Source organism: Anomaloglossus baeobatrachus, chromosome 4, assembly GCF_048569485.1.
Source record: "Anomaloglossus baeobatrachus isolate aAnoBae1 chromosome 4, aAnoBae1.hap1, whole genome shotgun sequence".
Lineage (NCBI taxonomy): Eukaryota > Metazoa > Chordata > Amphibia > Anura > Aromobatidae > Anomaloglossus > Anomaloglossus baeobatrachus.
Window position 1 is genome coordinate 508,981,469 of NC_134356.1, and position 24,858 is coordinate 509,006,326.

The window sequence follows — 24,858 nt, forward strand, 5'->3', positions numbered from 1 at the left end:
TCCTCCGTTTACGGAGGAACTGCTCGGATAAAAGGGTCTTTGAAAGCCAATCAAGGGAGCTCCGTGACCGTTTCAAAGAGAGGGGCTACCCTGGGGAGATTCTCAAGAGAGCCTATAATGAAGCGAAAAACACCCCCAGAATGGAATTGTTGATGGACCGGGAGAGACCATTGGAGCAGAATGGTTTCTCTCGCTTCATCACAACTTTCAACAACGGAGCCACTGAAATTCGTAAAATACTGGAGAACCATTGGCCTATTCTTTTAATGGATAGAGATGTGGGCCCCTCCTTGCCTGAACGACCACTGATCACCTACAAAAAAGGGAGATCCCTTGGTGACAGGCTGGTGCATAGCCACTTTGAACGACATCAGGAGACCAATTGGCTGTCCAGGGAGGTGAAGGGCTGCTTTAGATGCTCCAAATGCATAGCATGCCCCTACCTGGAAGTTGGGAAAACGTTCAGAAGTATGGTGCTGGACAGGAATTTTGAAATACGTCATTTCATAAATTGTCGCACTCAAGGAGTGATTTACAAAGCTACCTGTAACTGTGGCTTAGAGTATGTGGGGAAAACGATCCGTGAATTTAGGCGAAGAATTGGAGACCACCTTGGCGACATCGAACACAAGAGGGACAAACCACTAGCCAGACACATTTGGGCTAAACATGGTGGTAATCCTACTGCTATCCGTTTTGTGGGTATTGATGTCGTCCCCAGACCAAAGCGGGGTGGCGACTGGGACAGGCGGGTTCTCCAACAAGAAACAAAATGGATATTTAGACTAGGCACCTCGTCCCCGGGGGGCCTAAATGAACAGCTTCAATTTGCCAGCTTTATCTAGACAGTAGGAGAATTACTAGCCAATGATAACCTTGACCAACCTTTTGAAGTAGATGTAACCTGTATAGTCCTGGAGGGACAGTGAATACAGTGACTAATCCCTCCATATATGTGGAACCCTGGATTTGTGCACATTTGTAATATCTGGGTAACATGACTATAACTTTATGTGTGATGAAAGCTGAATACACTGAATAAGATTATTAAGATGACTCATAATAGGATGTGTGGTGATTTTCAGATAGGTGCATTCAGCAATGTGATCCTGCCCCATGATCCCCTCCTTTATGCGCTAATGAGGTACCCCCCATCTGGTGGGTTCTGTGTTTGTTATTGGGGTATGAGCACTGCGATTTGCATGGTGCCCCCATCCTGAGGATGATGTGTTTTGCGCCTCTTTCTGCTTAGAATGCGAGACTGTGACTTGATCCGGTGTACGGGATGTGTAGTGGACCGGGATCTGCTTCCCTACATGCATCCTGAGCGCTGGGAGTGTAGGGCGTGTCATTATGATCCGGGATCTCATTGAATGGGCGGTGGGCGTTTTGACGTCTGCATGACGCACCTGCCACTCCCACCGCCTTTTGATCACGTCACCTCACTTCCGGTAGGCGGATTGATTGCCGCCCTGGGCCTGTGGCTTGGAGTGTGCACGTTAGCGTGTAGCAACGGTCCCGCCCTCGATATGACGCACTTCCGGTTTATCGTTGCGAGACCGGAAGTGCGCGGTGGGATCGTAGCGTGGACGCTGTTTGCGTTCCACGTGTACACGAGGTTGATGCAGGAGGTGGCGCCATCATGGGACATCAATATGCATCATATTAGATATATATCCACCTGCGTAACTGAATCACCACTGGTGAGTCTCTTAATTGACCTGTAATCCTTATTGGACCGTTACCATTTATATACCCTGTATCACTGTGGCTCTGGTTCCCTTATGTTATTCTGGGAGCGAGGGCTTAGGACCTCTGGCCTCTATCTAAACACCGGAGTCCCCTGATGAGTCTTATATGATGAAACGCGTCGGGACGTGGCTAGGATCGGTGTAGGGGTATATAGAGAGGGCCAGCTGTGGTCTGTCCTTGTCAGGACAGAAGTTTGGGCAACAGGTTTAATTTATCTCCTAGGTTTATGTAGGGTCAGTGACAACCTGACGACATAAAGAGGACCTACACGGAGGAGATCCTGATCTGCCCTAGACCACTGAACATGGGTGAGATTGTTCCCATTTATTTGTATATTGAGCAATAGTAATTGTATTGGTCTTTCCACTGAGGACCAATATCTAGCTCTTGATTTAGGTATATTGAGTTTTTTTGATTACTTTTTCTTCCCTAGCAAGTGGACCACTGTCCCACGGGTTGATATAATCTACTCAATTTATGATTTATGTATTTTGTGTTTTTTTGTTGTGTTTGTTATACATTATTGACTCCTTGTGCTACGACAAGTTATTATCTTAGATTCTAGAGCACTGGAGTTTCATGGTTACACGTATCCCTCTTGGGCTTTTAATATTTCAGAATTAAAAGTTAAATTTTAGCCTCTTATTGCTATATTCACTAATCTAGGACTTAGTAGCAGCTGTGGGCTGTTATTAACCCATCATTACCCTGATTGCCACTGCACCAGGGCAATCGGGAAGAGCTGGGGAAAGCGCTGGGCTTGTTGCATCTAATGAATGCAACTATTCCGGGCGGCTGGAGGCTGATATTTTTATGCCGGGTCTCCTCAGCCTGAGAATAGCAGCCCCCAGCTGTTGGGTTTTTTCTTGCTGGATATCAAAATTGGGGGAACCGCACGCCGTTTTTTTTTAATTATTAATTTAAACGATTAAAGAAAAAAAAGAAAAGTCACATGCGGTTCCTCTTCTTTTGATACACAGCCAAGATAAGCACAGGATTGGGGCTGCAGCCATGTGCTCTATCTGTGCTGGGTATCAGAATACGGAGGGCCCTACGCCAATTGTTTTATTTATTTATACCACGATACTGACGGTAGATGATAAAGTGTACGGGCTCCTTTCAGGAAGACGTCATTTCAACATGCCCCCTATAATAATAATAATAATTTTATTCATTTATATAGCGCTATTAATTCCACAGCGCTTTACATACATTGGCAACACTGTCCCCATTGGGGCTCACAATCTAGAGTCCCTATCTGTATGTCTTTGGAGTGTGGGAGGAAACCGGAGTACCCGGAGGAAACCCACGCAAACACGGGGAGAACATACAAACTCCTTGCAGATGGTGTCCTTGGTGGGATTTGAGCCCAGGACCCTAGCGCTGCAAAACTGCAGTGCTAACCACTGAGCCACCATGCCGCCCTATCACATGATAAGGGTGTGTTCAAAATGCCGTCCGACATTTCCAGCCAGAATAAACATTCTTTTTCTATTCCACGTGGGCATGCCGCTATTTATAATAGAAACAGGGGTGTGGGGGTAAGACCCCCAGATAGGGGAGGTGTAAGGGGGGATGAAGCCCCCCTTGCATGATTATGGTGGACAAGAGGAAACGTTGCGACACCCACCAACCAAGGGAGTCACACCCACTAACTTGGAATGAGCCCGTACATTCTAGGCTCACAGTAGATGATAGAGTGTATGGTTTTTTCAGTCACACTGCTTTCCCCGCCCACCGGCCGTCCTGGTGCCTGTGATTGGATGCAGTCAACTGACATGCTGCCACTCAGGGTGGAGGCGCATCTGGCTACAACCAATCACAGGCGCCGGTTGGCAGGGAAAGCAATGCATATGTGATGAATGTAATGTGCGGCACCAGAAGTGAATGCGAGACCTAGGAGCAGCGTACAGTCAAGCCGGAGCCTTGGTAAATATAGCGCACTTGGTCCCATTCCCCTATCCCTTCTAACCCTATTTTTAATCTGATTCTGATCCCCATAGACTTATATGGGGGCTGGATTCTGGACCGCATCCGGATTTTTTTTAAAAGTGAACAGGGACCCACCGGTCCTGGTTATTTGCGAGTCCGCCCATCTCTACTTGTTACTCAATTGAGCATCTGAGTTTGAAAATGCATGAGTTTCCCACTCACTTCAATTATGCTCGGTACTTGAGCTGCACCAGAGAAACCCGATATTCAATTGAGTAACAAGCCGGCTCACTCATTACTATTAATGAACTCTTGGTGTTGCTCCACAGTGTATGTAAGCTAGCTGCTAAATCTTGTAATCTAAGGGTACATGCAAATGGCAGCTTTTTCAGGCACGTCCACTCAAAAACTCAAAAGTACTTGAAAAATCATTTTAAAAAAAATGAATATATACACTGGAATTTAAAAAATAACTTGCTGTGCATGTATTTAATAGTTTTGGTGTTTTTTTAAAAGTTCAGGATTCAAAACCCGAAAAGCAGCTAAAAGAAGTCACCTGTCCATTCTTCTAGCAGCATCCGTTTGGAAATCACTACTTCATATATAGTTAAAAAAAACATTGGCATAAAAAAAAATTCAGAATCATCTACCTCTGGGGGTACTCAGTGGATACCCTGGCGTCTATAAACATGCCCTAAGGCTGATTTTATACAAAGCTAGTCTCACATTATTTGAAAATTATTTGAAAATCTAAAGTTGGCCACATAGATTACATAGCTGTCAGACGAAAATAGCAATAGTTTTCGATAACCCCATATACAGGAACAAGCATTCCTGTGTTCTCTATGACAGCCGCCACCAGACTCCTTTGACAGCAGCTTATCTTTCCTAATACAGTGGAACCTCGCTTAACGAGTAACCCTCTTAACGAGAATTTCGCTGAACAAGCAAAGCTTTCTGTAAATTTCTAACTCGGTTTACAAGAAAGCTTTGCTGTACGAGCAAAATACTCACCGCACACACTTCCGGTTCCATACATCCGCCGCGCTCTGACCCGCACTTGCAGTCCACACAAATACACAAAAGCACGCACAAACAGACACGCACGCACATACATACAATATTATGCTCACCTTACCTTCCGTTCCACCGCTGGCCTCATGGTTCTTGTAGTCCACCGATACATCGCGACGTCCTCGCGACGAACTACAAGACCCAGGAGGCCGGCGATGGAACGGAAGGTAAGGTGAGCATAATATGTGTACTTTCAGTTCCATCGCCAGCCTCCTGGGTCCTGTAGTTTGCCGCTCCACTCCAGGCTGTGCATCGGCAACCATATCGACGAAGCAGGAACTTCCTCTGTCACCACTACTCAAAGGCAGTGCGCTGGCCAATCAGAGGCAAAAGCAGCTCCTGCCTATGACGTCAGCGCTCTGGCAGCGGAAGTTCCTCCGTCGTCATTATGGTAACCCGATACACAGCCCGTACCGGACAATAGCAAGTCCCAGGAGACCGGCGATGGAACAGAAGGTAAGGTGAGCATATTATGTGCGTGTGCGTGCAAGCTTGTGTGTGTTTGTGTGAGTTTGTGTGTGTTTGTACGTGTTTGTGTGTGTTTGTGCATGTGTGGAATGACACAATAGGGGACCAGGATGGGACATTTAACAAGTTGTGGAACGAATTGTCAGCATTGTAATGATTTCCTTGGGGAAACGTTGCTTTGCTGAACGAGTAACTTGGTTAACAAGCACACTCCCAGAACGGATTGTTCTCGTTAACCAAGGTTCCACTGTACAAACTTTTGGAAGATGTTGGGTAGTACCTCATACACCTAGGGTGGTCAGCCAAACCTGACAAAATCAGCAATTTCAGGTCACTTTTATTGAATGGGGACCTTTTGGTTTGCTATTTTTACTATCAGTGACATTTATACAAAAATGCATTTATGTTGTTATATCAAATGCAAAACACATGACTAGTGATGAGCGAGCACTAAAATGCTCGAGTGCTCGGTACTCGAATCGAGCAGGTCGGAAGCTTGAAGAGGCTTGATTCGAGTAACGAGCATAATGGAAGTCAATGGGAATCTCAAACATTTTTCTAGAAGCCCTTAAAGGGAACCAACCGCAAGCGTTTCATATATACAGTAAAGGAATTGCCATACTGTGGATAGCATGCTGAATGCAATCATACCTTTAGTTGAGAGATTGGATGATTAATTGCAGAAAAATGTGTAATCAAAGTTCCAAAACTGCACTGATTGAGTGGCATGTGCATCAGGGCGGGACTATGTGCTTCAGGTCATGCGTTATTATTCCGCCCCTATGTGCTTGCCTGGCCTTTCTCCCATTGTTGCCACCATTACATTTAAGCCCGGCGCATGCGCAGTGGCATCTAGAAGTATTTCAGGAACTCTTCAGTAAGATGGTGACGTTGTCAGCGCCTACGCATAGTGCTATCTCTGGCACCATCTTATTGAAGATGACGTCCTCCTGGTTTGGACTTCTCAGATGCTCTTACCATTGGTGGCGCATGTGCCTTTGCATCCTCTCTTCTCGTCAATACTGTGGCACAAACCTCGGAGAAACTAAACTAAGTAAACTGATACATCTTTGAAATCAAGGTCTCTTTCCCTACATTATACTGCTCTCAGATAAGGTTACAAAAACCTGGTGAAAGATTCCATTTACATTATTGTATGACAAAGGGAACATGGATATAAATCTGCTTGTTCTCATTGTAAGGATACATTTAGGCTATGTGTACACGTTACGTTTTTCCTTGCAGATTTTAATCAATACTGCAAGGAAAAATGCATCCCAGCAAAGTCTATGAGAATCCTGACTTGCTGTGCACATGCTGCTTCTTTTTTCCTTGCAGTTTTTGTTGCTGAAAAAAGAAGCAGCATGTTAATTATTTCTGCGTTTCTATAATCCCCTACAGTGCTTAATCACTACAGTGGATTATATTGCAGCATGGTGTGTGGGGCTCTCTGTAGCTCAGTAACTCGGGGTCGTCATGGTGATGACCCAAGGTTGTCATGGCAGCAATCGGGTCTCTTCAATCGAAATACAGGGACCCGATCGCTGTGGAGAGGTAAGCGATTCTTCTCTCTGCCTCCTGAATGCTGTGATCGCAGTATTCAGGGGGTTAATCTATTGGGAGCGGTGTGGGCACCACTCCAGGCAGTGAGAGGGGGTACAGCACCTGAATCCCTGCGATCACCATGATTAAAGAAAACAACACAAAAAAAGCAGGAAAAAAATGCATGTGAAAAGACATGCAAACGCAATTAAAAAAAATGCATGTTTTTCAGCTGCTTTTTTCCTGCCAAAACATGCTTTTTTATGTGCAGAAAAGAAGCACACAAAAAAAATCAACATGTGCACATAGCCTTTTAATGCCATTTAAAAGCTACTTCTTAAGCCTGCTTTACACTTTGCAATTTCGCATACGATATCGTATGCGATTTGCAACGCCCCCATCGTATTTGCAGCACGTTCAATTTGTACGATTAACCCCCGTCACACGTACTTACCTACCATACGACCTCGATGTGGGCGGCGAACGTCCACTTCCTGGAGTGGGAGGGACGTTTGGCGTCACATCGACGTCACGCGGCAGCCGGCCAATAGAAACGGAGGGGCGGAGCTGAGCGGGACGTAAACATCCCGCCCACCTCCTTCCTTCCGCATTATGGGCCGGGAGCTGCAGGAGGCAGGTGAGATCTGTTCATCGTTCCTGGGGTGTCACACACTGCGATGTGCGCTACCCCAGGTACGATGAACAATCTGACGTTCAATTCGTCAGGAATGAATGACGTGCATGCGATGAACGGTTTTTCGTTCAATCGCAATTGCACGTCGCTGTCACACGCTACAACATACCTTATGATGCCGGATGTGCGTCACTTACGACGTGACCCCGCCGACACATCGTAAGATATCTTGTAGCATGTAAAGCGGGCTTAAGGCTAGGTTCACATTTCTGTTGTTTTGCATCAGTCACATGCGTTGCTTGACACTTGTGACTGGTGCGTTGTACAACGGATGACAAGAATAAGAATTCATTGTCGGATTCTGCTGTAAAACGTGAGAGAGCGATCAGCTGATCTCCCGGCCGCCGGCTTTTGAGAGCAATCAGCTGATCTCCCAGCCCCCGGCTTTTAAGAGCAATCAGATGATCTCCCGGAGGCCGGCTAATGAGAGCGATCAGCTGATCGCTCTCATTAGCCGGCCTCCGGGAGATCAGCTGATTGCTCTCAAAAGCCGGCGGCCGGGAGATCAGCTGATTGCTCTCAAAAGCCGGCGGCCGGGAGATCAGCTGATCGCTCTCATTAGCCGGCCTCCGGGAGATCAAGCTGATTGCTCTCAAAAGACGGCGGCCGGGAGATCAGCTGATCGCTCTCATTAGCCGGCCTCCGGGAGATCAGCTGATTGCTCTCAAAAGCCGGCGGCTGGGAGATCAGCTGATTGCTTTCAAAAGCCGGCAGCCGGGAGATCAGCTGATCGCTCTCATTAGCCGGCCTCCGGGAGATCAGCTGATTGCTCTCAAAAGCCGGCGGCCGGGAGATCAGCTGATCGCTCTCAAAAGCCGGCGGCAGGGAGATCAGCTGTTCGCTCACAGAATCCAGTCTTCGGGTGATCAGCTGAACGCTCACAGAAGGCGGCTGCCAGGCAATCAGCTGATCGCTCGGCCGCCGAGAGAGAGCATGCGCAGCAAAATCATAAGGATTCCGCTGCTCAAAAAACGTGTTACTCTCTGCGTTCCTGCCGCCCGACGGTCAGTCATTCCACGACTGATCAGTCGGGCGGAAGATGCAACGCAAGGGCATCAGTCACAATCCTCCACTTATATAAGTCTATGGGAAACAACGGAATCTGCCAAACAGATTGCGGATTGTGACTGATGCAAAGCAACGGAAATATGAACCTAGCCTTACAGTAGTAGTAAAAGCTATGTGATTTCAAAAATCTTATGCACACGCTTTGTTTTCCTGACGGAATTTGTAAACTGCAGTATTTTTTAAATCTACAGCATTTCAATTCTTTCAGCAGTTTTTTACACCCATAAAAAGCAATGAGAAAGTGAAAAAATGCTTCAAATAAGTTTTTGCATTGTTTTTGATTAATAAAACTAACTGAATTAAACATGCATTATAAACAAAGCACACAAGTAATCTGCACACAAAAAAGACTACAATAAAAAGGGGAAAAAAAACAACAAAATGCGTGGTTTGAATGCAGAATTTCTTTTTTTCTGAAGTGCACTAACTGGCTATTTCCTGAAAATATTCACTTTCACTCTTCCCTATCATGTGATGCACATGGACACACATTGGTTAATAGTGTATGAAGTCAGCTCATGATCTGAACCAACTCCCTATATAGTGGGAAGCAGTGCGCACGTTGCGTAGTGTCCATGCGGAAACATCTGCAGTGATTTGACAGTGCATGTGTGCTTCAAATCGCTGCAGAAACACTGCGTAATGGATGCAGTGTGTCTGCCGACTAGATGCCGATTTTATGCGCTCTGGATGCTGCCTTTCCCATAGACATAGTGGGAGCTGCATCCAAAGCGCACGAAATAAGTGACATGTTACTTTTTTGGGCGCAGCGATTTGGATCAAAATTTCAGCATGCAAATCGCTGCGCTCTCAAACGCAACGTGCAGATGGATTATGCACAATCTTCATAGATTGTGCTGGGGAAGCAGGACACAGTTACGGTATAAATGGAAGTGTATGAGCAGTTTTCTGGAGGAAATCCTTTGATCTATCAGCCAGTAAGTGCCCCGTCACCATTATATTATTAAATATGAATTATTAAAGCATTTCTAATAAAGTGCCCCAGTAAATATCAGACTTGGTAATATGTGATCATACATTATTGGATAATTAAAGGGTTTATCCAAAATCAGTTTACATAAAAAAAATCCCCTTAAAAGTTAAGTATTATTTGATATACATAAAAAATTCAAACCCCAACAAAAATACAAAAAGATACAAACAGACCCTATACAGGGCCAGACATCAGGACACTAGGTGATAAAGCCCCGATATGCCCTTCATAGAGACAGAAGAATGTCTCTAATGATAACGCCCTGAAATAATAATGACACTAACAATACAATAGACTTGACCCTATAGTGATTGCTACCTAGCCATGGAGGTTGGCATCCTACAGTGGAGCCGCTGGAGTCACACTAGTGTATGACATCAGATGCGATATGCTAATGACCCCCGGCTCAGACTCTGCTGCGAGCGTGAGCCGAGTGTCATGCGACTGTGACCCGATATTGCAATCAGGTCACAGCTGTGAAGCTGAGTGCTGGAGCTGCGGAGGAGAGGGAGGGGTTAATGCCCCCATCTCCTCCATTGTCAGCCTTGGTGTATATCGCACTGCACTGGGATAACATCCGAGTGCAGACCAATGTATCTCTCGCACACATTCACTTGAATGGGTGCAAGTGATACGGCTCTCGCAGAAAATCGCAGCATGTTAAGGCTATGTGCCCACGGGACTCTGAACCCGTGGATTTTACGCGGGAAACCTGCGGATTTATCTGGATTTTCCAGATAAATACGCAGGTTTTAGCAAGTACAGACACTCCCCATGTTATCCTATAGGACATGGGGAGTGTCTGTGTCCATGCTATGGTATGTGCGGCTGCGGAATATGCTGCGGATGTCCCGCAGCCGCATATAACTGCATGTCAATTATTCCAGCAGAATTACCTGCGGAATTCCCGGCCCTCCACTATGGAGATACAGGCCGGGACTTCCGCAGGTAAGCCACACGAATGTCTGCAGGTTTCCCGAAGCTATTTCGCTGGAATGCCGCAGCTATGTATAGCTGCGGATTCCGGGGAGCAGTTGTGGGAAACCTGCGGACGTATCTGTGGATATATCCGCGGGTACATAGTGCCGTGGGCACATAGCCCACGACTTTTATCGCATCCAGGATCTGGATGCGAGAAAAGCTGACCAACTGCTCTCCATCATTGACTAACATTGGTCAGAGTGCAGGGGGAGATTTTCTCGCATTGCACTCATCCGTTTTTTACGCTCGTGTGAGCGCACCCTAACGCTGACAATCCCTCAGTCGCCCTAGCAATCCCTAATACTCAGTATTGCCTCAGGTGATGAGCAAACATAAACAGATCAGAGCGTATGGATACTGCAATATATCAATGTATATATCCCAAATGCAAGATTCTATCCCAATATGTAGTACATGTAATAATAATATTAGCAAATACCTCCAATCAGAAATGTAGTATAGTTCTCCTGATATAGCCGTGTCTCTTACCTCATGTGCAAGGCATTCCTAACTGGAGGTATTTGCTAATATTATTAATATTACACCTACTACATTTTGGGATAAGAATACCCCTTTAAGTCCAAAATACGCAGGGATATATATAACTAGCAGAATAATTGTACAAAACATGGACCACTGTATACACACAGTCTAGATACTTATGTGTTATGCCATGAAAAGAGCCAAAACAACTAGTAAAGGGTTGCCTTTGCAAAATATAGTAAAAATAACAAAAATACAATATATCCAGCTCACCAGTCTGTTTTCCTACCCTCCTCCTTTCTAATCTTTGCAAAATATGCAGCATATGAGGGAGAGTAATGGCTAGGATAGGGAACCAATATAACACTAGGTAAAATAAATCATGACAAGATATGAAATACTATTTATCTGTGAAACCTGGTGGCTTAACGCGTTTCCCCTATCAATTATGGTTCATCAGGAGGCATGGCAGAATCAACGTGAATTAAGGATGTCCTTTAGAAACCCATCAGATGCGGTGCCTGTGTGTAGTATTTATGGGAATGATTTTTTATGTAAACTAATACTGTATGTGATTGTACATAAATAACACAAGGATAAGTTAATTATACTGTATATTCATTAGACAGAGGGTAATCCAGCAACAAAGTCCAAGGGATATTAAAATCCAAAAATTTTATTAAATCAAATTAAAATCCATATAAAAAAAGGTCCAAACAGGGTATAAACAACTGTCTCTCTGACAGTTGTTTATACCCTGTTTGGACCTTTTTTTATATGGATTTTAATTTGATTTAATAAAATTTTTGGATTTTAATATCCCTTGGACTTTGTTGCTGGATTACCCTCTGTCTACAATCTGGATTGCCAGTATACCATCCCTTTCCCTTGCACGAGTCCTGGATACGGTGACCCCTCCTTTGGCTACAGGTGAGCGGATACCAATCTTTCTTTTTGTCCCTGTATATTCATTTAGGTATGGATATCACAAGTACGTTTGAAAAGAATCTGCTGGATATAAGATAGATAGATAGATAGAGATAGAGGCATAGATAGATAGATAGAGGGATAGATAGATAGATAGAGGGATAGATAGATAGATAGATAGATAGATAGATAGAGGGATAGATAGAGGGATAGATAGATAGATAGATAGATAGATAGATAGATAGATAGATAGATAGATAGATAGATAGAGGGATAGATAGATAGAGGGATAGATAGAGGGATAGATAGATAGATAGATAGATAGATAGATAGATAGATAGATAGATAATAATAAAAGGTGGCTTTCTGTTGCAATCACATGATCCAAAAAGGCTAGACAAAATAATACTATTGAATTCAGATTTTATAACGCAGAGTATATTCATTATTCACTAGAAGTAGATGACAGATTTGTCAATTGAAAATCCTGAATTTGTGAATAAACCCTAAGTAAATACTAAAAGAAGACCCCTTGGTTCTCATGACTAATGGGGTCTGAGCCGCTAGACAAGTCACAATCAAAATTTCACACGATGACTAATTAACATGTCATAAAATGGCTTAACTGAAAAACATATTGAAATATATTACAGAATAATAAAAATCCTATTTCTTCCAGATATCTGAGTTTCTAAAATCACAAGATCACCTCACGAACATCAGACATCTACGTCTCAAATGGGTCCTATTACCAACACTATATCAGTAACATCTGTGGATGAAAAGTGAAAACATATGAGAGTGGTTGTGTCTTTTCTTGCCAATAATAACATGAAAAAAATCCAGACAAGCCATTTCTGGTAAATATGTCTAGAGTAAAATCAAAATCCTGTTTCCACCATTAAGACACAATTCATCAGAGGGAGAGTAAACATGGAGATCATTTTTCTCTTACAACTGTAGATGAAGCAGTGCTAGTGAATGAAAAAAAACACAGCAGAAGCCATGGGGGTGTGGTGATTCTAGTAACTGCATGTGTGGAGACGGATCCTGCAGAATCTCCATTATCACACACAGCTCCCCCCAAAGAGGCGAGCGCTGCCCACCGCCTTTTCACTCAGAATGAAGAATAAATATCTTGTGCTGTAGTAAACCCCCTCTGCGCTGGACCGCAGCTCAGAGCCTTTCCTTTGTTGGTTGCTGTTTTCTACAACCTTGGGAAGAGAGCCCAGAAATGGAGGTTTTACTACAGTGTGTAATAGGCTTTAGCACTATTTCATAGCCTACCTATTTTATAATCTAAGATACAGGAATGGATTAGATGGTACTAGTGTGCTGCAGGAGAATGCTAAAAATACAAATACATACAATAGCATATACAAATTAGTTCTGCAGAAGAAAGAAAGCATCTTATATCAGCCATCCCACCATCTATAGGCCACTGTGTCAGGGTTTTTGGCTCTCAGAATAAAGCAGAATGCTGATTGGCTGGATGGGGTGAATTAAATGAAGCTCAGGGGGTACGGAGTGATAAAAGGATATAGTAACTTAATACAACACATTCTGGCAGTGGTACAGCACATAGATGTACCACCTCTGTATCTAAACAAGGCTTTAAGTCAATGGGTGTCCTAAAGCAGGAGCCCCTGTGAGTATGACACGGAGGTGAGTAGACAGGATGAAGAGTTCTCCAAAATCTCACCTGAATTTACTCTATTCTTCCCATCCAAACAATGTTTCTGATGTGTCCAAGAATATATCTGAATGGCTAACAAAGAGTCATAGTTTCAGTAAAGGCCACTTTACACATAGAGATAAATCTGCGGCAGATCTGTGGTTGCAGTGAAATTGTGGACAATCAGTGCCAGGGTTGTGGCTGTGTACAAATGGAACAATATGTCCATGATTTCACTGCAACCACAGATCTGCCAAAGATTTATCTCGGTGTGTAAAGTGGCCTTAATAGAAATATTTGTGCTTTTTATAGAGGACCTTAGATTCCAGAAAGTCTATATTCTAGACTACAGAATTGGGAGATTTTGAGTACGGTATATTATCATCTGCTGTCATACCAATGGCAACATAATGAGGACAACAGATGTACATTAAAAACAATGGAGCAAAATGTCTGCATGGTCATTTTTTTTGTCAGATATTAATTTATTAATGACTTTGTGGATGGGTAGATAATAAAGTGTCAGTCTTTTCTAATGACACCAAACTATGTAGGATATTAAAAACTGACCTTGATAGTACAATATTACAAAAAGATCTGGATAAGATGTCAGAATGAGCAGATACTTGGGAAATGAGATTTAATGTTGAAAAAATGTAAAGGACGGAGTAATCCTATAGCTGTGTATACATTAAATGGAAGTAAACTCGGGACTACAGAACAGGAGAAGGACTTGGGTATTCTCATTACAAACAGGCTGAGCAGCAGCACTCAATGTCAAGCAGCAGCTGCAAAAGCAAACAAGATTTTAGGGTGTATAAAAAGAGAGATTAGATCCCATGATCCCAACGTATTGTTACCCCTCTATAAATCACTTGTAAGGCCACATCTGGAATATGGGATCCAGTTTTGGGCTCCACATTTTAAAAAGGACATTCAGAAGTTAGAGTTAGTTCAAAGGCAGGCAACTAGACTACTACAAGGAATGGAAGGCCTCCCATATGATGACAGGTTGAAAAAATTACATATGTTTAGCTTAGAAAAAAGATGTCTCAGAGGAGATCTCATTTATATGTATAAATATATGTGTGGTCAATATAAAGGACTGGCACATGACTTATTTCTTCCAAAGACAGTACTAAGGACCAGGGGGCACTCACTGCGAGTGGAAGAAAAGCGATTCCGGCAGCTAAATAGGAGAGGGTTCTTTACAGTTAGAGCAGTCAGACTGTGGAATGCCCTACCACAAGAGGTAGTAATGGCAGATACTGTAACAGCTTTTAAAAAAGGCCTGGATGATTTCCTCAGTACACACAACATTGTTGGTTATAAATGACTTACGGACAAAATGTAGAACTGGTGGAGGAAGGTTGAACTAGATCAGGGGTCTCAAACACGCGGCCCGCAGACCCCATGACAATCGCGGCTCTATGCTGAGGGTCAGCGCCGGAAGGAACTTTACTGCATTTGAATCCATCTGCGGTGCCGCGCAAGGAGCTGTTAGTTGTATCCCAGTTGCTGCTGTCTGCCAATCAGATGCAAGGAGGTGACGTCATACAGCGACGTCACTTCCTTGCATCTGATTGGCAGGCAGCAGCCATTGGTCCAGACACAGCTCCTCTGCGCGGCACCGCAAATGGATTCAAATGCAGTGAAGCTCCTGCCGGAGCCGACCCTCAGCATAGAGCCGCGATCGTCACGGGCCGCAACAAGCAGGTAAGGTACGTGCTCAAGATCAGGACCTGCTGCGTCCTGGACACAGCGGGTCCTGATCGACGGGGCCGCAAGTCTCCTCCTTAGGAGACCGCAGCTGCCCGTGCCTGCGATAAGGGGTCCGGGCCGCTGTGGTCTCCTCGCTGTACTCTGCCTAGGGAGGACGCTTCCGATTCCGCAACATAAATTCACATGCTGCGGCCTCTGGAAGCCGCACTGCAGTTCCGTTTTCACTGCGGGCCGTACACGCACAGTGGGCGTGGGGTTTTTAGAAATCCCATGCCCACTGTGCTTTTACTGTACATAGCAGGGTTTTACACGCAGCTGAAGCATGCTGCATCCAAAACTCTGCAAGTACTGATCGTGGACACACAGGGAACGGAGGAAAGGTGAGAATTTTTTTTTTTGTTTGCGTATTACTAAAGGATGGGCAGAATACTACAGGGATGGCCACAATACTACAGGGATGGGCAGAATACTACAGAGATGACCACAATACTACAGGGATGGGCTGAATACTACAGGGATGGCCACAATACTACGGGGATGGCCACAATACTACGGGGATGGCCACAATACTACGGGGATGGCCACAATACTACGGGGATGGCCACAATACTACGGGGATGGCCACAATACTACAGCACACAATACTACAAGGATGAGCACAATACTACAATGATGGGGACAAAATTACTGGGCACAATACTACAGGGCACAAGGATGGGCACTATACTACTGGGCACAATACCACAAGGATGAGCACCTTACTACAGGGCACACAGATGGGGACATTACTGCAGCATGGGCACATTACTACAAGATACAGGGATGGGCTGAATACTACAGGGATGGTCACAATACTACAGGGATGGTCACAATACTACAGGGATGGCCACAATACTACAGGGATGGCCACAATACTACAGGGATGGCCACAATACTACGGGGATGGCCACAATACTACGGGGATGGCCACAATACTAAAGGGATGGCCACAATACTACAGGGATGGGCTGAATACTACAGGGATGGCCACAATACTACGGGGATGGCCACAATACTACGAGGATGGCCACAATACTACAGCGCACAATACTACAAGGATGAGCACAATACTACAATGCTGGGCGTAATACTACAAGGATTGGAACAATATTACTGGGCACAATACTACAGGGCACAAGGATGGGCACTATACTACTGGGCACATACTACAAGGATGGGCAGAATACTACTGGGCACAATACCACAAGGATGAGCACCTTACTACAGGGCACACGGATGGGGACATTACTGCAGCATGGACACATTACTACAAGATACAGGGATGGGCTGAATACTACAGGGATGGGCAGAATACTACAGGGATGGCCACAATACTACAGGGATGGGCTGAATACTACAGGGATGGGCTGAATACTACAGGGATGGGCTGAATACTACAGGGATGGCCACAATACTACAGGGATGGGCACAATACTACAGGGATGGCCACAATACTACAGGGATGGCCACAATACTACTGGGATGGGCAGAATACTACAGGGATGGTCACAATACTACAGGGATGGCCACAATACTACAGGAATGGCCACAATACTACAGGGATGGCCACAATACTACAGGGATGGCCACAATACTACAGGGATGGCCACAATACTTCAGGGATGCGCTGAATACTACAGGGATGGCCACAATACTTCAGGGATGGGCTGAATACTTCAGGGATGGGCTGAATACTACAGGGATGGCCACAATACTACAGGTATAGCCACAATACTACAGGGATGGGCAGAATACTACAGGGATGGCCACAATACTACAGGGATGGCCACAATACTACAGGGATGGCCACAATACTACAGGGATGGGCTGAATACTACAGGGATGGCCACAATACTACAGGGATGGCCACAATACTACAGGGATGGCCACAATACTACAGGGATGGCCACAATACTACAGGGATGGCCACAATACTACAGGGATGGGCAGAATACTACAGGGATGGCCACAATACTACAGGGATGGCCACAATACTACAGGGATGGCCACAATACTACAGGGATGGCCACAATACTACAGGGATGGCCACAATACTACAGGGATGGCCACAATACTACAGGGATGGTCACAATACTACAGGGATGGGCAGAATACTACAGGGATGGGCAGAATACTACAGGGATGGGCAGAATACTACAGGGATGGGCAGAATACTACAGGGATGGGCTGAATACTACAGGGATGGCCACAATACTACGGGGATGGCCACAATACTACAGAGCACAATACTACAAGGATGAGCACAATACTACAATGATGGGCGTAATACTACAAGGATGGGCATAATATTACTGGGCACAATACTACAAGGATGGGCACAATACTACAAGGATTGGAACAATATTACTGGGCACAATACTACAGGGCACAAGGATGGGCACTATACTACTGGGCACATACTACAAGGATGGGCAGAATACTACTGGGCACAATACCACAAGGATGAGCACCTCACTACAGGGCACACGGATGGAAACATTACTGCAGCATGGGCACATTACTACAAGATGTTGGCTAAGATTACTATATGATGCTGCTAACTGTAAAACAATTACAAGAAGGTGATAAAATGTAAAAAAGTAAATAAATCCTAAAGCATGACATTTTTTTTACATTAAAAATGTTTCTCTGTATATAAACTTAACAAAAAAAAGTGCACGTTTCTTATAATAAACAAACGAAAAATGTTTAAAAAAGTGATCCAAGATGTATAGAAAAAAAAAACATGGATTCATTAAAAATGTTCACTTTTTCCTGCAAATAATGCGGCCCTCTCAATTTTTTTTTCTATATGCGGCCCATGCACCCAGCTGAGTTTGAGACCCCTGAACTAGATGGACCTAGGTCATTTTTCAATCTATGTAACTATATATACACTATCTGAACAGATATGGTCCAAACTACACAGCAAGGGCTTTTATTACCACCATATTGACTGCTGAATCCCCAAATGATTCAAAGAGGGTGAGGTCTTACACATAGGCACTGACTCTCCAGTGCTGTAAGGGGAGCGCTACCTGCCCCTCACACCATTGACTGAATGCTGGCAGCTGTGTATGCAGGGTAGGGGGCTACAGCAGCAGGCAGTGAACTCATAACTATTCCTTCAGTGTATTATTTGATAACTCTTATTAGCCAAGCAGCACAATATTGTCTGGACTATTTCAGACTGCTACTTGGACTATTAGAAGAGCGAACCTGTCCCCACCACCTTTTCCCAATATAGCAAGTTATTCCCTATCAATAATAGGGAATATAAACTGGACAGACCCCAGTGATCCAGGGCTCTACATTGCCCTGACTTTGATAGAGCGGAAGCTTTGCATGCTCACCCTTTGCTCCAGTCATCATTTAGAAAATTGCTGGAGAAAGGAGTACAGCGTATTTCTGGCAGTCACCTAGACAAAAAAAATAGAGCAGCCGCCGAGCATGTGTACGTCCATTCAAAATCTGTTCACAGGGTTTCTGAACTCCTCACTCAGGATTGCTACAGGTCCCAGATATCCAACACCCTGCGATCAGCAACATATCCCCTAGCATATGGATAGGTCATTTGGTGAAAACCCCTTTAAATTGATCGAATGTAGCTTAAACTATCATAAAGTGAGATCCTAAAAAGATGAATGAGGTGATTTTTTTTCGAACAAAAAGAATAATAAATGGCAACAGTAGGCTTTTATAGGCATTTAAATAAACTTGTCACTTACTCTCCTGGTCAGTCTAGGGTCCCTCAAAATACTGGAGCTCTCTCAGGCTCCCAGCAAAAAAGGCAAATCTGATAATGCCACTGGCACTAGCTCCATACACGTTTTTTTATTGATGGCACTAAAATTAGTTCGTAAAACATCTATTAGAAAGCAGCAGAAATCATGGCTCGTTTACAGCTTGGTTCTCTGCACAGTAGGGTTATGTTTTTTTTCATAATGGATTGATAATATCTGCCATCAAACAATTGCCACAAAGTTGCCATTAACCTATGCCAGCAACTTTCTAAGATGGGGCGCCCTGCCGGAACTATTGTGCATTGTGCTCAACCTAATGGCGCTGGTAATGGAGGCACTCTGCTTGTAGTTATGGAGTATTGCTGGTAATAGTCTGTATACTGTACTATACATATCATCTGTACATGGTGTATATTACTTACGGTATATACTTTGTACATCACCTGTATATTATGCACATCACCTGTATATTATGTACATCACCTGTATACTGTGCACATCACCTGTATGCAGTGTATATTACCAATATATTATGTACCTCACCTGTATACTGTGCACACCCCCTGTATGCAGTGTATATTACCTGTATGCAGGGTATATTACCTGTCTACAATGCACATCACCTGTGTACTATGTATATTACTTGTATAGTGTGCATATCACCTGTATACTGTGCACATCACCTGTATGCGGTGTATATTACCTGTATACTGTGCACATCACCTGTATGTGCTGTATATCACCTGTATACTGTGCACATCACCTGTATACTGTGCACATCACCTATATGTGCTGTATATCACCTGTATACTGTGCACATCACCTGTATGTGCTGTATATCACCTGTATACTGTGGACATCACCTGTATGCAGTGTATATCACCTGTATACTATGCACATCACCTGTGCGCAGTGTATATCACCTGTATACTGTGCACATCACCTGTATGTGCTATATATCACCTGTATACTGTGCACATCACCTGTATTCAGTATATATCACCTGTATACTGTGCATATCACCTGTATACTGTGCATATCACCTGTATACTGTGCACACCACCTTTGTATATTACCTGTCTACTTTGCACATTACCTGTGTACTATGTATATTACCTGTATACTGTATTTATCACGTGTAGTGTGCATATTAAGTGTATACTGTGCACATCACCAGTATACTGTGCACATTACCATCATACTGAGTATATCACCTGTATACTGTGCATATCACCTGTATACTGTGCATATCACCTGTATACTGTGCAAATCACCTGTATACTGTGCAAATCACCTGTATACTGTGCAAATCACCTGTATACTGTGCAAATCACCTGTATACTGTGCACATCACCTGTATACTGTGCACATCACCTGTATACTGTGCACATCACCTGTATACTGTGCACATCACCTGTATACTGTGCACATCACCTGTATACTGTGCACATCACCATTATACTGAGTATATCACCTGTATACTGTGCACATCACCTGTATGCGATGTATATTCCTGTACATTATGTATATCACCTGTATACTGTGCACATTACCTGTATGCGGTGTAAATTACCTGTATACTGAGCATATCACCTATATGCGGTGTATATTATCTGTATGCAGGGTATATTACCTGTGTACTATGCATATTACCTGTATACTGTTTATTACTTGTATAGCATGCATATTAACTGTATACTGTGTACATTACCATTATACTGTGTATCATCTGTATACTGTGCACATCACCTGTATGTGGGGTATATTACCTTTATACTGTGTACATCACCAATATACTGTGCACATTACCATTATACTGAGTATATCACCTGTATACTGTTCACATCACCTGTATGTGGTGTATATTACCTGTATACTGTTTACATCACCTGTGTATATTACCTGTATACTGTGTATATCACTTGTATACTGCGCACATTACCTGTACATCACTTGTATATAGTGTACATTACCTGTATATTATATCTTACCTGTATATTGTGTACATTACCTGCACATCACCTGTATATAATGTACATTACCTGTATAAAGTGGACATTACCTGCATACTGTGTATATTATATACATTCATATTATGTAATCCATGTACATGTATTATGTACATTACTTGTATATTATAAATATAATACATTAATTGTATATTTTGTGCATTACCTGTATATTACCTATACTGTGTATTACTTGTTTATTAGGTATATTACCGGTATATTATGTCCATCCCCTGCATACATTATGTGTATATTACCTGTATACTGTGCACATTATCCCTATATTATATATCTTATCTGTATATTACCTATACTGTGTATTACATGTTTATTAGGTACACTACCTGTATACTGTGTATATTACCCCTATATTATATATCTTATATGTATACTGTGTACATTACCTTCATAACCCGCATAAATTATGTGTATACTGTGTATATTACATCCATCACCTGCATACATTGTGTGTATATTACCTGAATACTGTGATAAGTACCTCTATATTATATATCTTACCTGTACACTGTGTATAATACCTGTATATTACGTCCATCACCTGCATACACTGTATGTGTACATGACCTGTATACTGTGTACATGACCTGTATACTGTGCACCTGTATGTGCCCCTCTATGTCCCCAGTGTATGCAGTGAGGGGAGGTGACATGTCCGCTCCCTCCATACTGTCCGCCCATACCTGCCCTCGGTAGCTGTGTGCCCTGGGGCTTTGTTACCAGCTGGCCATGGACCCGGGGGATGCAGGAGAGGAGCTGCCGCGCACAGGCCTCACCTCCCGGCCTCAGCTGCTGCCCTATCCCAGGCTGCCTATATACAGTGCTTATGTGCATATCAGTATACACTGTATATACAGGCATAGGAGTATATACAGGTACACCCTGTGCATACGGCTAGCCCTGATGTGCGCAGTGTGCAGCGGCCTGGCTCAGGCTTTCCCGCCCTTTTGTGGGTGTACAGACATTATTTGGGGAGGGCTCTTCTCTCAGCCCCGTCTCCCCTCCCGCGGGCACTCACCCGGGCCGGCCAGTGCGGGTATCCCTTCATTTTGGCAAACACCAGTTCTCCAGCCTTGTAGTCCCGGGGCCTGGGCCGAGCCATCCTGTCCGCCTCGCAGCGACACACAACAACCCTTCCGCCCCCTCCGTCCTGCGGCAGTCGCTGAGAATGGGGGAGTGTGCGAAGTGAGGCACGGGGGGCGAGCGAGGCCCCACAGCCACCTCCCCTCAACCGAGCCCCTCACACACGAGCAGCAGGCCCGTCCTCCGGGTGCGAGCGGCTGCCCTGGTCACGCACTGCCTGCCAATGCCAGCTGAGGCGATGGCGCTGAGGCGAGCGGGCAGAGCGCAGTCCTGGTCGGCAGAGGCTTCGTGCAGCGTCTCTGCTCGTGGTCCCTCAGATCACAGCCGTGCTGATGGAGTGAGCGGGCTGCGCAGTACCAGGCTCTGTAGCATCTCTATGTGGCCAGTCAGTAACAGTGCGGGTCCTCACTGGCCTCTCCTGAGACGCATGAGCGCCATTTACACATGCGGCTATTCACACCATTTGCCACAATTATCGGTTATATTGGAGAAGCGCTAATTCACAGAAACAATGGACGCCCGTGTGAGCGATCATATGGATGATTGGTTATTGTAAATGTAGAAATAGATCAGTAAAGAATCACCATGATGCATTTCACCACTGGTGATAATCGAGCATTGGGGTGCTGGGGACGCTGGATACTGGGCCGAATATTCCGGTGCTCAGGCACCATGCTCCAGTCCCCACCCCTGCATGTGTGATGCCCCTGGACTAGTCAGGGCGTCACAGGGTACTGCACTTTCTGACCTTAGTGGCAGGGACTCAACCCCCATGGTTCTGGGTTCCCAACGTATAGTACTGCCTCCATCCACATCCAAATCCCAACCACACCTCACACCACACCCTCAGACACACCAGTGGGCTGCTGAGCTGGAATAGGGCCACTCACCTAGGGGTCAGGCAGACTGGTGGGAGGGAATTGAGTAGTACAGTGTTAGCCCTCAAGACGTGAGGAGCTGGGGGAGTAGTGGCTCCCTGGGCGTTACAGGTTGGGTCGCAGTTGGTGGTCTGGGCCCGGAGGAGTCAGAGACCCGGGTCGCAGGGTATTGAGGCTGGGTGCCTAGACCTGGTCTTGGAGGACGGTCAGCAGCTCAAGTCTAATAACCGATTCGGGATCAAAAGTACGGCGGGGGTACAGGACCCTGGGCTGGGGAGTAGCTTCAGGCAACCCAGCAATTAACCTGCGAAGGATAGTGACTTTACGGACTGTCCCCAATAATATCAGAGATCAGGGGCACTAGCGCAATGAGGGGGATAGGGCTTTCCAACCCACGCAGCCCACAGCAATCCCAAGCGTGAGCCCTTGAGAGCGCAGCTCCACTACCAACAAGTAGGGAACGGGGCCCGGACAGCTTTACGCCAATGGGCCACCAGAATACTTCTAATTTGTGCACAGAGGCAGGCTCTGGACCACCCGGCAGTACTATAGGGGACGGATACCCAGACGGGCTCTCCCAAGAGAGCAGAGGCACCCAGAGACTTGGTTTACCTTGTTGTCACAGTCTGCTTTGCGGTCGCATCATCACCAATACTGCCTGAGTGAGTACATGGTCCTCCCCTGCTTCCAACCAGTGCTGCGCTCTCCTACCCCAGCATCTCATCATCCAGAGTCCCGGGGCCTCCCCTACCCGTGGAGGGAATGTCATCTGGCTGCCCCGCTCCATCTTCCCCGGGTACTCCCATCGGCAGCGGCGGTACTCCCCTTACCGCGAACCACGGGTGGCGTCACAAACTATTATCCCCTGTAAATAGTCCCCTTTACATTTCAGTGTCCGCAAGCCCCCCGGGTCCGGAGACCCTCGAGCCACAGCAGCAACCCCCCACCTGGATCCAAGCGGTTCGACCACTGCAGGGGCGGCACACCTCAAATTTCCTGGCGTCACGAACAGGATTCGGACTGGGCCCACTAACCTGGGTGACGTGCCCCTTGAAAATCGAAGCGACGGTGTAAAAAATCCGTTCCCGCCATTTTCCGCCATCTTTGGCGCCAAAACGACATCTTCCCGACCAAAACAGCGCAAAGCTGAAGCTCCACCCCTCTTCCTGAGAGCGTGGCCGGAACCAGAAGTTCCCAGGGTTCCCCGGCGCGAGAGTGATTGCTGACGAACACCAAGGGGGAACGGGAGGATGTCCGTGCTGGATGATGGGAGCGCCGCAGTGCTACCCCTGCCAGACCAGGGTGATGCGGATGCAGCGGCTCCCGGGGCTTAGGTGGTCGCGCCGATCATGACGATCACTTTACCCTATGTGCCCGGCGCTACCTGGCTACCTCAGTATGATGGCCGACCTGACGCCTTCCAGGGATTCAAGCGGAAGATCTGCATAGTCCTAGATATGTATGCCCTGATCGGCCGGAAGCGAGCGTCTGTGGTACTCGGTCAGCTGACAGGCGCCATCGAGCTGGAGGTATAAACTTGGACTGATGAGGACCGAACCTCAGTACCCGCCATCTTTCTGGGAGCCGCGTCTGAGACCCGCACTGAAGCTGAGCTGAGGATGAGGTTCTACAGCTGCAAGCAACGTCCCCAAGACAGCATCAGAGACTACGCCCTGAGATTTCAAGCTGCGCTGAGGACTCTGAAATTGGTTAATGACATCGGTGAACAGGAGGGGAACAAGATGTTGCCGAGCAGTTCCTACAGGGCCTGGCATC

The 24,858-nt window shown here is 45.4% G+C and overlaps 1 protein-coding gene across 1 annotated transcript in view; it reads right to left on the bottom strand.

Moving 5' to 3' along the window:
* The window catches only part of HDGFL3 (HDGF like 3), a 99,286-nt gene extending 76,730 nt beyond the window's left edge, over positions 1-22,556 (bottom strand). The window contains exon 1 of the mRNA XM_075345845.1: positions 22,140-22,556. Within this exon, the coding sequence (XP_075201960.1) occupies positions 22,140-22,223 (84 nt within the window). The 5' untranslated portion in view covers positions 22,224-22,556. The remainder of the gene's footprint in view (positions 1-22,139) is intronic.
* Positions 22,557-24,858: the final 2,302 nt, after the last annotated feature.